Source organism: Lepidochelys kempii, chromosome 11, assembly GCF_965140285.1.
Source record: "Lepidochelys kempii isolate rLepKem1 chromosome 11, rLepKem1.hap1, whole genome shotgun sequence".
In the NCBI taxonomy this organism is placed as follows: Eukaryota; Metazoa; Chordata; order Testudines; family Cheloniidae; genus Lepidochelys; species Lepidochelys kempii.
Genome location: NC_136390.1, coordinates 20,380,562 through 20,394,383, shown reverse-complemented (window position 1 = coordinate 20,394,383; position 13,822 = coordinate 20,380,562). Strand labels below are relative to the sequence as shown.

Here is a 13,822-nt window from a genome sequence, read left to right as displayed (position 1 = left end):
AGCAGCACACTGTTAAGAACTGAGTTAATATATACACATATGTTTGAGCTCTGCATAGCCCTATAATCACAGACTCATGTTCACCAAGGCTCAATGGGACAAAATTCTTTTGCAAGCAATCCTAATATTGCCATAGAATTTAACTTGTATCTTCATGAAATGGACTTGATGTTCCATTTCTCACTCTCCAAACACACCCAATGATTGTTTAGTTGAAAATCCTCATGAACATTAAAGTTAGTCAGTGATATTCAACTATGGATTTTTATTTTGATTTATTTATTTTTTTGCTAGGTTCTGCAGGTGATCCAGATCTATGGGCTTTCATAGTTGCATTGTTATCCAGGTGGCCTGCTTCAAAATCTTACTTCCTATGTATGCTAAGGAAGGAGGAAGCTTGCAACCAACTACACCAGCTCAGTTTCTGAGCTTCACAGGCTTGAGCTGCTGTGATTTTCACCAGACAATCCAGCTGCCCAGTCTACATTTATGGTTCCCTATACTCCTTGGCTGCAAGCTGGAGTCTATCTTGCTGCTGCCTAGCTACGTGGAACAGGATAGTGAGTAAGCCCTGTAATAGAGCTGCAGGAAGTCCCAACAGAGAGACAGAAAAAAGCCTTTCAGGCGCCTGAGTGCAGCAAAATGGTGAATTCCATGTCATCTTGGAAAAATACCAAACTTTAGACTCAATGATTTCATGGCCCATCGGTCACTAATTGTGATGAAGAGTACCTGCAAACCCAGGAAAAATATACTGCATCATTTAATGCTTTGTTCATATTTTCAATGTTATCTTCACACCCATAAAGGCTAGAAAGAGAACCAAGATTCCAAGGGCTGAAATCCATGGCAAGTTCTATAGCTTCAGAACTATGGAATACACAGATTCAGGCCTAGAACAATTCAGATGAATGTCATCTCCAGATCTAATAGGGGTTTACAAGGGCTCCAAGACGAGGAGTAATGGTCTCAAGTTGCGGTGGGGGAGGTTTAGGTTGGATATTAGGAAAAACTTTTTCACTAGGAGGGTGGTGAAACACTGGAATGGGTTACCTAGGGAGGTGGTGGAATCTCCTTCCTTAGAAGTTTTTAAGGTCAGGCTTGACAAAGCCCTGGCTGGGATGATTTAGTTGGGAATTGGTCCTGCTTTGAGCAGGGGGTTGGACTACATGACCTCCTGAGGTCCCTTCCAACCCTGATATTCTATGATTCTATGTTACAGCTAAAGTACAACTGGAATAGTTTAGCCATTGTCTATTGGATAACTGTGCCCAAGGAGGAGATATTAGAGATTTTGGGATAACTAGCATGTGATAGTTTCTTGAGACTGTATGTCCTTCCTAGAGTTTCAAAATTTGTTAGGTTGCCCCATCTCTCAAGGAGGTGATGACATTCATGTGGTGGCCCCAATCACTGAGAGCTAGCTTTCACTAACCAAGAGGAGAAAGAGTCAAGTTTGCATGAAGTGGCACTGATTTACTTCAATGCTTTTAGAACCAGGGCTTGCAAAGCTAGCCCAAATCCAGTCAGAGCAAGCAGTACAGTTACCTATTCTGCAGTAGCTCCCCAATTCTATAGTACTGGAGAAATTGCTAGAATTTGAAAGGTTTCGGAGTAACAGCCATGTTAGTCTGTATTCGCAAAAAGAAAAGGAGTACTTGTGGCACCTTAGAGACTAACCAATTTATCTGAGCATAAGCTTTCATGAGCTACAGTATGCATCCGATGAAGTGAGCTGTAGCTCACAAAAGCTTATGCTCAAATAAACTGGTTAGTCTCTAAGGTGCCACAAGTACTCCTTTTCTTTTTTTCTAGAATTTGAAGTATTCTTTTCCATTACATAGGTAGATGGCTCCTCACTGTAGGAGATATAAAGAGCATGAAGCAATCTGGACTTATTAAACTACTATCCCTGTAGACCAGTTGTATGCATGAAGTGTTTGTGGAATCTGTGGTTAAGAGAAGGATCTCAGTCTCCCCTCAAGGCTTCACTGCGAAGTTAATCTGAGTTACAACTCTAACCCTAACTCTAGACATGTACACATAAATCCCTTAACTCAAGTGGGGTGATGCTTTTAACTCTAGTTGGCTGGCTCATAAGAGGTATAGGCTACAGCTGATGTGAGTGCAACTTGCCAGCTGCTAATACAACTACTCTATTGTGGACATGGCATAGCTCCACTTGAATGCCACTAGTTCTGCAGTATCTTACCACAATTCTCCTTGTGTGCTCAGAAACGACAGACAAATGTTCACAATTCACTGAAGCCTCCTTGGCTCATCTTACTGCAGCACAAAGAACCAGGGGATACACCCCAAAAGTCTTAGTGCCACACAAAGATGAGTGAACCATCAGCATGGACAGAGCAGCTCAAGTGTAATTTCACAATGTGGCCACTCTCATTTGAGCTACGCTAGTTTGAGAGAAGATAGCTTGAGTTACTGACATAGGGTGGCGTCAACTCAATGATATCTTGAGATATCTACCTGGTTGATATAACTTTTTCCATATTAAGTACTCCCTTTTATCTTTCTCAATCCATGAAGTACAATTGAGTTTTCTATAAATTTTTCCTTTTCTTTGGAATCAGAACGAGAATGGCACCTTAAACTTTCAGTCCCGCTTACCTTTTTGCTTTCCTCCATTTCATGTTCAAACATTGCATTAAAAACTGGTGAACGAGCTGTAGCAAAAGAATTAAGCATTAAATACAATTAAATAGCCGAATTTTAACATTTTTATTTAATAAAAAAAATATGTTACAATACAAAAGTAAAAAAGTACCTGCAAGGACAGACTTATGAGCTTTGAATTCTTGTCCTCCTACACAAAAACTGCAATCTGTAAATCTTGTGGTTTCCCAGAGATTCCCTAAATCTTCTGCTAGTCGACATTCAGGTACCTTCAGAGTGTTTGTATTAGACTGTCCTGATATATTTACTGAATCTTGGACCACGCTTACCTAACAGAAAATCACAGTAAGATAGAAACTCCTTCATAACTGATGCCAATGATCATTAAATTTTAGCACCTACACTAGAACTTGAGTAATTCTTAGACAAAGCAAGAATATGATTGGTGGTTCTGCCTCTCCCCCACAACCCTAAACCAGTCAAAATGCAATAGTGGAAAAGACTACATTTCAAAGAGGCTAGGTTTTATGGAACAATACTAGAGCCAAAGAAACAAACTTTTTAAGGCGTGTAAGAGAAATAAGCTTTTTCTTTTCAAGGATACAAACTCTGTTCATTTAGTGCAGTTATCTGACCAAGACAAAAATCAAGAGCATGATGCCACAAACAGCATGATAAAAAGGCCAGAGATTAAATGAAAGGCAGAAACTATTCTTGGGAGAGAAATGGAATCTCTAATTAAAAATTATTGCTATTTCGGAGACAATCAACAAAATATAAGACCCTCCACACACCTGAGAAACAGAACACATATCAGTAAGTGTTGTTGGTTTAAAGGCTCTACCTTTACTGAACCCAAACTGATTAAGTGAGCACAGAAGAAGCAGAGTTTCATAAAAGTGATCCTGGGTAGTTCTTATCAGTAAATTACCCCAATTAGTCAAAATGAACTTGTACAACTTTATTTAAAATGGTAGACTGATAAAGCAAATGAACTAGGTACCAGTAAAATACAGCTCTTTCATTATTCAGTTTGCCTTTGCCCCACAGGAGCACAAATTAAATGTGGATACTTTCCTCTTAAAGAGTTTTAAAGTGGTTCTTCTAGAAAAAATGAGTCTGTAATGTAGCATAGAGGCACCATATAAACTCAAATGTTTGTGCATAAGATGTTAAATTTGGTTTTAAATTAAATTAAACCAAGAAGATTGTGAAAGATGTGCATCTGAAGTGGTTCTTGACTTTTATTTCCCCTCCCTGTATTTTGCTAGCTTTTTCTGTCTTTGGGAAGGAATGGAAAGATGATAGTGGTGTTTTTGAGGGTATGTCTACACTGCAACTAAAAACCTGCGGCTGGCCCATGCCAGCTGACTCAGGCTTGCAGGGATCAGGCTATAGGGGCTGTTTAATTCCAGAGTAAACACTTGGGGTTGGGCTGCTACCCAGGCTCTAGGACCCTTTGAGGTGGGACAGCCTGAGAATGCAGGCTGCAGCCCAAGCCCCAACCTCTATACCACAATGAAACAGCCCCTTAGCCCATGCCTGAGCCACCTGGCATGGACCAGCGGCAAGTTTTTAATTTAAGTGTAGATATACCTTGCGAGTCTGCTCACAGACTGAACACCATCTTTTTGCTCTATGGTGATGGGGAAACAAATGAGGAACAGCTGAACAGGGGGCCTGATCTGGTGAAAATACCTGGAAATTCTACTCTCCTTTAGGGAGCTTAAAGTGAGCCAAAGCAGTCTTGAGAAACCATGGACTGCTGCCAGTCCCCGAAATCTCCTTGACACAGTTTAGGAAGGTAGCATGCTGGTCCCTGGTATCAAAGAGATTGAGAAACATTGAGCTAAAGGATCTTGATCTGTGATTCTCCAAATTAAGCTATAGAAATTTAGAAGTGGAATAGATAAGGTGAGAGCACTCAACTGACTGCTCTGTTTGGAGTTCCAGAGCCAGAGAACATGGTTCAAAGGCAGAAGGATGTGGCCAAGCCCCATGGACATGTCTGAGTTGAACAACCTAAACTTCATCTGAGCAGTCTAAATGTCAGATAAGGAAAGGAAGGATGGTCCAGTGGTTAAAACACTAATGTAGAACTTGGGTTCAATTCCCTGCCTCGCCACAGACTTCATGCGTGACTTTGGGCAATTCCTGAGGCCTAGGTCTGTACTACGAAATGCTGCCAGTTTAGTTGTCAATCTACGGGGGGGGGGGGGGGGGGGGGCGCGCACACTTCACACATCCTAAGTGATAGGGTTATTCTGGCCACCTCGCTGTAGATGCAACGATACTAGCAGAGGTGTAAAAAGAAAAGGAGTACTTGTGGCACCTTAGGACGAACCAATTTATTTGAGCATAAGCTTTCGTGAGCTACAGCTCACTTCATCGGATGCTCATGAAAGCTTATGCTCAAATAAATTGGTTCGTCCTAAGGTGCCACAAGTACTCCTTTTCTTTTTGTGAATACAGACTAACACGGCTGCTACTCTGAAACCTAGCAGAGGTGTGTTTCTGTTGGCATAGCTAATGTCATTCAGGAAGGTGATGTAGCTATGCTAGCAGAACTCTTTCTGCTAGTTTACATTGTATCTACACAAGGGAGTTCTGTCAATATAGGGACAACAGCCACAGCTCTGTAGTGTATTCAAGACCCGAGCATGTCCTTCTGCTTCAGTTCCCCCTCTGTAAAATGGGGTACAATAGTACTTTCCTATCTCACAGGGATGTTGAGATGATAAAAACTTTAAAGACTGTGATACTCTGATATTATGATAAGAAAGGCCATACAAGTACCTAAGTGATCTAGATCACGATCCAGAAAAGGTCTATGACATTAGCTTAAGTTAACAGGATATTATATAATTTTTTTCATCTGCACAATTTTAATGTTAGGCTACACATTTTATTACAGTAAGGGATAATGAATTAGCTACTTAAATATTACATACTGACCCCAAAAGCTAAGTTTCACAATCTCTGCTACAGCCATAATGATTAGTGTCAGTTTTTGGATGCCTGTTACATTGGCATTTTTTTCTGTGGCTGTTTTAAAACAACCCTGAACTATGTTCTCACCCCCTCCCCCCGCTTATAAATCCTCATTATCACAAGTTTATAACTCAACCATTAAAAACTTCTCAGGGCAGAAATTTTCAACTACCACATATTTTCCTAGTGAAAACACAGCATATTGGGCTTTAGTAGTACTGAAAAGACCACCAATGGCAACATGCAACAAAGTGGAGGGCCACAGCTAATCTGCATGCTAATATGTACATAAATGGTGCAATTTGGTAACAGTCCACATAATCCCAAGCAATCTCACTCTACATTCCTTTCTCCAACGATCACACCATCCCCACTACGCCCCTCATTTCTTATGTTAGGTTTATCTTTGTCTTCTCCCACTCTTCCATCCTCCTGTCCCCTTTTCCTTAGTCCCTTTTTTATGAGCCTATAAGAATGAAGAAAGTTTAAGGCCAGAAAGTATCATCGTGATCATCTAGTCTGACCTCCTGCACATTGAGACCACAGAACTCGCCCACCCACTCCTGTCATAGACCCATAACCTCTGGCTGAATTACTGAAGTCCTCAAATCATGATTTAAAGACTTCATGTTACAGAGATTCAACCATTTACTACAATAGAACCTCAGAGTTTTGAACACATGGGGAATGGAGGCTGTTCATAACTCTGAAATGTTCATAACTCCACGAAAGCTTATGCTCAAATGAATTTGTTAGTCTCGAAGTTGCCACAAGCACTCCTGTTCTTTTTTCTGAACAGAATTGTTATGGTTGTTCTTTCAAAAGTTTCCAACTGAACACTGACTTAATACAGCTTTGAAACTATTATGCAGAAGAAAAATGCTGCTTTTAACCATCTTAATTTAAATGAAACAAGCACAGAAACAGTTTTCTTATCTTGTCAAATCATTTTTTATAAACTTTCCCTTTATTTTTTTAGTGGTTTACTTTTAAACACAGTACTATACTGCATTTGCGTGCGTGCACATGTGTTGCGGGAGCCGGAGGGGCGGTTTTGTTGCTGCCTGATTGTGTACTTCCAGTTCCAAATGAGGTGTGTGCTTGACCAGTCAGTTTGGTAACTCTGGTGTTTGTAATACTGAGGTTCTACTGTAGTTTAAACCTGCAAGTGACCCATTCCCTATGCTGCAGAGCAGTGTTTCTCAAACTTTTTGTGCTGGCGACCCCCTTTGGGCTCAAAAAATTGTACCACTTCCATCCCATACTAACACTTGAAAAAATGTCAACGCCCTACCCTAAATATCATTAAGAAAATTATTAATAATACTCAGGGACTGGCATGAGAGGGTGGCAAGCACGTCAACTGCCCAGGGCCCCATGCCAAAGCGGGCCCTGCGAAGCTAAGTTACATGCCTCAGCTCTGGGCTGCAGGGCTTGGGCTTGAGCCCCGGGTGGCGAGGCTCAGGCTTTGACTTGAGCCTCACCGTCTGGGGCTGAAGCACGTAACTTAGTTTCAAGCGGCCCTCTGTGGCGTAGAGCTCTGCTTGCCACCCCCGAATGCCAGTCTTGCACTTATGACCCCCTAAACCCATCCCATGACCCCCTCAGGTTGAGAAACACTGCTGTAGAGGAAGGTAAAAATAACCCTAGGATCTCTGCCAATCTTGTAACATGGGAGACCGGAATTGCACACAAGTATTCCAGACGAGGTGTTACCAGTGCCTTGTATAATGGTACTAACACTTTCCTATCTCTATTGGAAATACCTCGCCTGATACATCCTAAGATCACATTAGGCTGTTTCATGGCTGCATCACATTGGTGGCTCAAAGTTATCCTGTGATCAACTAATACACCTAGGTATTTCTCCTCTCTGCTGCTTCCAACTGATAAATCCCCAGTTTATAGTAAAAATTCTTGTTGTTAGTCCCTAAGTGCATGACCTCGCACTTTGCACTATTTAATTTCATCCAATTTTTATCACTCCACTTTTCAAGGTCATCCAGATCTTCCTGTATGATATTCCGGTCCTCCTCCATTTTGGCAATACCTCCCAACTTTATTATTAGCAACCATAAATTTATATGAATTAAACTGTAAGAGTTTTTTTTTTTTGTTTGTTTGTTTTTTAAAATGCCACTGAAGGTTAAGTTTCCTATTTAAATTCTACAAAACTGGCATAGGCAAAAACCAAAATATTGAAAATATCCTGAATAGATTATTTTCTATTTGTGATAGAATATCCTGCAATAATGAAAACTAAGGCAATAATCCTGTAAACGCTTCAAAAGGTATATAAAATTACTCAGAGGAATAATCCCATTGACTTCAGTGGGCCTACTCTTGCTTAAGGTTAAGAATACACAAATATTTGCAATTTTTTTTTCTTGAACTCAATGATAATATCGGTGTCATTTCCAAACAAAGTTGCTCCAATGTTAACAATGAAAAGTTATTTAGACTTTCAATATGTAAACAAAGTCACTATGACCTTTTTTATATGTACAGGTCAGGACTTTTTAAGATTCTCTCTCTCCTAAACGCATATTTAGGCAAATAGGATTTTCAAAAGCACCTGCACGACTCACTGGCACAAGTCCCATTGTGATCAAACTAAAATCCTGATGGATTCCTTGACTTGTGAAAAATCAATGTGTCAGAGGATGGTGTTGGTTGCACATATAGCACTGGCTAGTTGTTGTGTTTGAGTTTTGTTGTTCTCACAGTAAGGATGTTAATGAGGCCCTGGACTTGCCTCTTTCACAACAGAGTCACAATTAAAATTCTAAACTTCTCAGGAGAAAAGAAAACTATACAAAATTAAAAATTATACTACTAATAAAGTAATAAATACAATATATCTACATTAGTACTTTAAGATTATAAAATGGGGAAAAAGTAAAGAACTAGCAACATGTAAATAAAAAGGTTAACCTTAAAAAATAAATTGAAATTGAAAATTGATTAAAAATCATGCTTTTTATCCATCCTGCTACTTCTCAGTGGTGACTCATCTTCTTAAGCAGCTGAGCATAACCCTGCTTGGCTGTTTGGCACTCCAGTCTTTGCTGTGACTGAAAGCATAACCATATCACCATATCCTGCTGGCCACAGGAACACTAGCAGCATATTACAAAAGACAGTCTCATGTGCAGCACTCTATATTAAATCTGAGGCAGACTGAATAATCCCCCTTCACCCTGCATAGAAGGAAAAAGAGTGCAAGGTTCTGCCTCCTTGACTTGGAGTTCTGGAACCCCATTAAGTGACTCCCCCTGAAAACCAGGGCTAGGTGTATCTACTTTTTTTTTTTCCAAACTGTGCATACAGGTAGATTCACTTATTAGTAACCTCTTTGTTGCCAGCAAAAAAGTTGCCATTATTCAGCAGTTATTCATAAGCAGCAGGCAGGTTTGTGGGGTTCTAGCCAGGGAAGGAAGTGCTGGGAACGTGCCTTCTCTGGCTGCAGATTTGTAAAGGGAAATCATGCTTTACCAAAGCCATGTTGACACTTCCCCAACATATTGTGTTTAGCTAGGTGCCTGATAATTCTGTTCTTTACTATAGTTCCAACCAATTTGCCAGATATTGAAGTTATGCTTACTGGCCTTTAATTGCCAGGATCACCTCTAGAGCCTTTTTATTTTTTTAAAACAAAAAAATCAGCATTAGCTATCATCCAGTAATTTGGTACAGAGGCTGATTTAAGTGATAGGTTACATACCACAGTTAGCAGTTCTGCAATTTCATACTTGAGCTCCTTCAGAACTCTTGGGGGAATACCTTCTGACTTAATAACTGTTAAATTTATCAATTTGTTCCAAAACCCATTCTATTGACATCTCAATCTGGGACAGTTCCTCAGATTTGTCACCTCTCCCTGTGCGGTGGGAGGGGAGGTTGTGGGAGGCAGCAACAGGGGATCATGAGGGCCCATTGAGCCATGCAATATACTTGTCCCTGTGAGCTAGAGTGGGAGGCTGTGGGGAGGGCAACAGTGGGGAGAGAAACCATGTAGCTCGGCAGGCCCCAAAACACCCTTGCCTCCCTGAGGAAAGCCCTAGTACCTACACCGCAGCCTCCCTCCCCAATGCTGCTCTGCCCACAGCTTCCCCACCCAGCCACAGCACCAAGACTCCAGCAGGGGATGCGGGTTATCCAGCCCCTTAGTTCCTGTATGGTCACCAGGTGGAGGCAGGTTTGCAGGGCTGCAGTCAGGGAAGGAAGCACTGGGATGTGCCAAGCACTGGCACGTCTTTCCTTGACTGTAGCCCTGCTAATCTACCTAGGGCCAGGGGCTTCCTTCCCCCGAAAAAGTTCTCAATATATGGCATGCCATTTCCAATATCCAAATCCCACTAACATCAAAGTGAAAGGGATGGGATTGGTTCCTGGCAAAACATTGCTATTTACCAGAAGTTGTCAATATCAGGATTGCTACAAAGCAGCTTCCACAGTATAACATTATAATTTAAAAAAGTAGTAATTACTGATTTTTGGCTAGGAACTGTCTCCAGACCTGTGTATAAGTGATGTAAAAACAGGGATTCAGAATTAAAGCTGAAAAAATATTGTCATTTGTAGGTGGGTTCCTTTGTCATAGTGCCTCAAAACTGTGTAAAGTCTTTCACATAGCAGCCTAAAAGCTACAACAGAATAGTGGAATAAGTGCAGTTTAAGCAGGATTTCAACCTTAATTATATAGCCTTTGCTTGGGTGTTAAGCCAGAAGTTATTTTAACAAATTTATTGTAAACTACTAAATATAATGCTTCTTTCTGCCTTTAGAGGCAGAATATCTCTAACACTTAATATTAGCCAATGATATTTTGAAAATACAGAGAATTTTAATAGGAAAGAAATATTTGTTTTGAGATTGAATATGTTTGAATTAATTAGTAGGAATACTAATTTCTTAATAGAATAGATAAGTCTCCTATGTTCAAAATTATATATGTATTTTATCTTTAAACTTATGTAGTGCAAGTCATTTTCAAACATAAATGCTATCAGGTAAAGCTAGTTTGGTGTAAATTATTTGATGCTGGGCAGGTTTTAAAAAGAGCTCATGAGCATCCTCGCATAACCATCAAGTATTTTCTACATTTGCTTTTATCAACCAAATAATTGTATTCAGAATAAATTCATCATGCAACTAATTTAACTAGTTTGTCTAAGTGAAAATAAGATGCACTATATTTGCACCATCTTGTCTCAGGGGCCACATTTCAATTATTCTTCCTACACAGCATAATGACATATAATTAAGTTGTAATCTTGCCAAGACAATTTTACACATTTCCTGTAAATACGCAGATCAAAGCAAACTTATTAGCAGTTAAAGCATCTATCATCCCCCTAAGCCACTAATCAGTCCATGGCAGCAGTGATAACCTGCCAATGTCTATTTAATACCAGATGCACTAAGATCACAACTGTTCTCTGGGTTCCATTTTTAAAAAGTCATAAGCTGTCTTACTGGATTTTAGTATGACCGTTTAGGTTACTGGCATGATTTATTATGATTTACATTTTATTTCCTCATATATTTCTCCATGAGGCTAAAATTAACTCCATGATATACACTAAGTATACAGGTATTTATTCTGTTCTGCTTTAAGTAACCTGCATGTTTGTTCACACTGTAGGGTTATAAAGGTAATAAGTTATACAACTAGCCTTCAGGCTAAAATCCAAAATATAAGTCAGAGCAGTACACCTACAGTAGTTTGATTTTAAGAATTTAAATATATCAATTTTTAAATTCCCTCTCATGAGCAGAAGTTGCTGTAGGAATCTTGCCACTGGCTGAGAAATTAAGACAGCTATTTATTAAAGAACTGATGTCCATTTTACTTGAGAAACTTGCTCACTTGCTAAAATGTACTAGTTATGATTGTAGTATTCTTTCCTATAGACATTTAGCTTATTTTGTAATAGCAGTCTAGGATAAAAATGAATTCCTGAGCTAGTGGAGAACAGTTTGATTGTTCTTCTAAATAGATTTTTACTGAAAAGAGCAACCTCACTATACTTGAGTTTCCATCTATGGGATTTATCAACCACCATTTGTAAAAGAAGCTCTACAGCTCATTCCCTAGTCACTCGGAGAAGTCCAATAGGTTCACTGTCATAAGATCACACCCGTTTTGGTATTTAGTACACACACACATATATCAAGGAAGGAAATACTCAACACACCATATTCACATTATGGTTTTAAACTTGCTAATTTACTATATTTGCAAAAAAGTACATAATTTTATTAAACAGAATCTTTTTGCTTTGATTTTTAAAAGCTATCTTAATTAGTTAAAAACCCATACCTCACAAAATAATGTAAGCTTGTCATCTGGTAACAAACCATTAGCTTCATCAAGTAAAAAATCTCTTCGGATAAATTTTTTAAAACCCCAATCCTTGCCTTGCACAAATCGATATGCTCTTTGGCTTTCTGGTAAAAGACAAAAGAAACAGAATAGGTATGCTCAAGCAAAACATTTTGTTAAACAGAAAGATATGGGGTAACTGAGCTTAAAAAAAACAATACTGAGAAAGCTTAACAGTTAAACTGACTTTAGTTAAATCAATTTAACAAACTTCATATATTGTGTCATTTCTTAGAAAATCCTAAACAATATTTACTTTGTTTTTAAAAGACTTGTCCAGAATAATTTTCTCTATATTGTTCTCTAGAATTGTCTAGGATAATCTTATTTGTACTAAATCAAGGACTATTCATTTAGATATTTCCTCTCTAGCTACAAGCTAATTTGTATAGTCACCCAAGCTGGTTGGGAAAAATTTTTTAACCAGACAACTCTGATTATTCAAAAGCAAAATTGTTTGTGAGAAAGGGTTGGTTCTGATTAATTTTTTGAAAAAAAGTTTTGAAATTGTCAATTTGTTTTGACAAAAAAACCCCCCCCCAAAGTCCTGTTTTTCAGGTCAAAATGACCTCTCTTTAGATATTTTAAAATTATTTTATGATAAAATATAAAACAATAAAAGCAGTTGTTTTGATTTTGATGTCTCAACTGATGTCATTTGAATTTTTTAGATTTTGGTTAATGAGTTTTCAAGATTTCAACTCAGTCCCTTTTGGGTCAGGAAATTTTTTCAAAATCTATTAATAAAAAACTAGGTCGGAGGAAGAGATGTACTAGTTCTAAAATCCTGAAGGACACCGTGACCAGAACAATCATATCACAATTGTCCCTTCTGGACTTACAGTCTAGGAGTTCTATTCAGTAACTACAGAAAATACTCCCTTTCTTTAGTAAATCAGTTAGTTTTAAATGCAAAATGTATTTTAATAAACTTTTTCTTGTATATCCAGCACATTTTAAAATAGCTTTATTTAACTAAAAGATTTTAAAATGCTGTTCTTGTGCATTTCAATGAATTTTCATACAAAGAGAGCTTGAACCATTCACCATAATAAAAAAATGTAAATATCAAAAATCTAAATGAGTATGTCAAGCTATAAAATTGCCTAAATAAGTTTATATAAATATCATATATCCTCCTGGTTAGCAAAAAGTACCAAGTTTAGTGTAATGGCTACATTTAGTCTAAGTCAACCATGTTTTAATGGATATCAACCAATGAAACTCACCCTCTCTTTAGGGAAATACAAAGAAATACAGATGAAAAATAAGATTAAAGTCATTTAAATCAAGGTTTGCTGCTTGCTGATTAAATAATTTAAATCAATAATGTTATATTGCTTTGATTAGAGTCAATCCACTCAACTTTAAGGCATCTAGGGGCATGTTTTTGATTCTTCTTGACCAACATCTCAAAACGCATAACACTGTAAAACTTCAATCACAAAATAACTTCCAGAAAAAGGAAACAAAACAATGGGTGTTCAAATTCACTATCTCTAGAATTAGCCTAGCAATAACCTCCACCTTCATGTGTTAAAATTAGAAAGCTATCTAGAAAAAAGCAGCAACCAAAATTAAACTGAAAACAACAGTTTGTTAGGGGTTTACAATACCAGAGAAGTGAAGCAACATGAAAATAGTTACTACACTAGAATTTAAACAATTAAAAGGATCAGTCTTTATCCATTCCACACACAACTCCCTTCACATCAAGGAGAACTGTGGACAGAGCTCTGCATCTTTAGTCAACATCCTAGAGCTTGGATAGCCATCCTTTTGTGTTGTATTTAAGTCTAAATAAAAATA

General features: G+C 38.3%; 1 protein-coding gene across 3 annotated transcripts in view; it reads right to left on the bottom strand.

The window, feature by feature from the left end:
- SPOPL (speckle type BTB/POZ protein like) overlaps window positions 1–13,822 on the bottom strand; it is a 62,434-nt gene that overhangs the window by 16,625 nt on the left and 31,987 nt on the right. For 2 of the 3 annotated variants that reach the window (XM_073305372.2, XM_073305373.2), the window contains exons 5-7: window positions 11,951–12,078; window positions 2,786–2,963; window positions 2,629–2,684 (exon numbers count right to left, since the gene is read on the bottom strand). In XM_073305372.2, the coding sequence (XP_073161473.1) occupies window positions 2,629–2,684; window positions 2,786–2,963; window positions 11,951–12,078 (362 nt within the window). The remainder of the gene's footprint in view (window positions 1–2,628; window positions 2,685–2,785; window positions 2,964–11,950; window positions 12,079–13,822) is intronic. The other variant, XM_073305374.2, reaches the window with a different exon arrangement.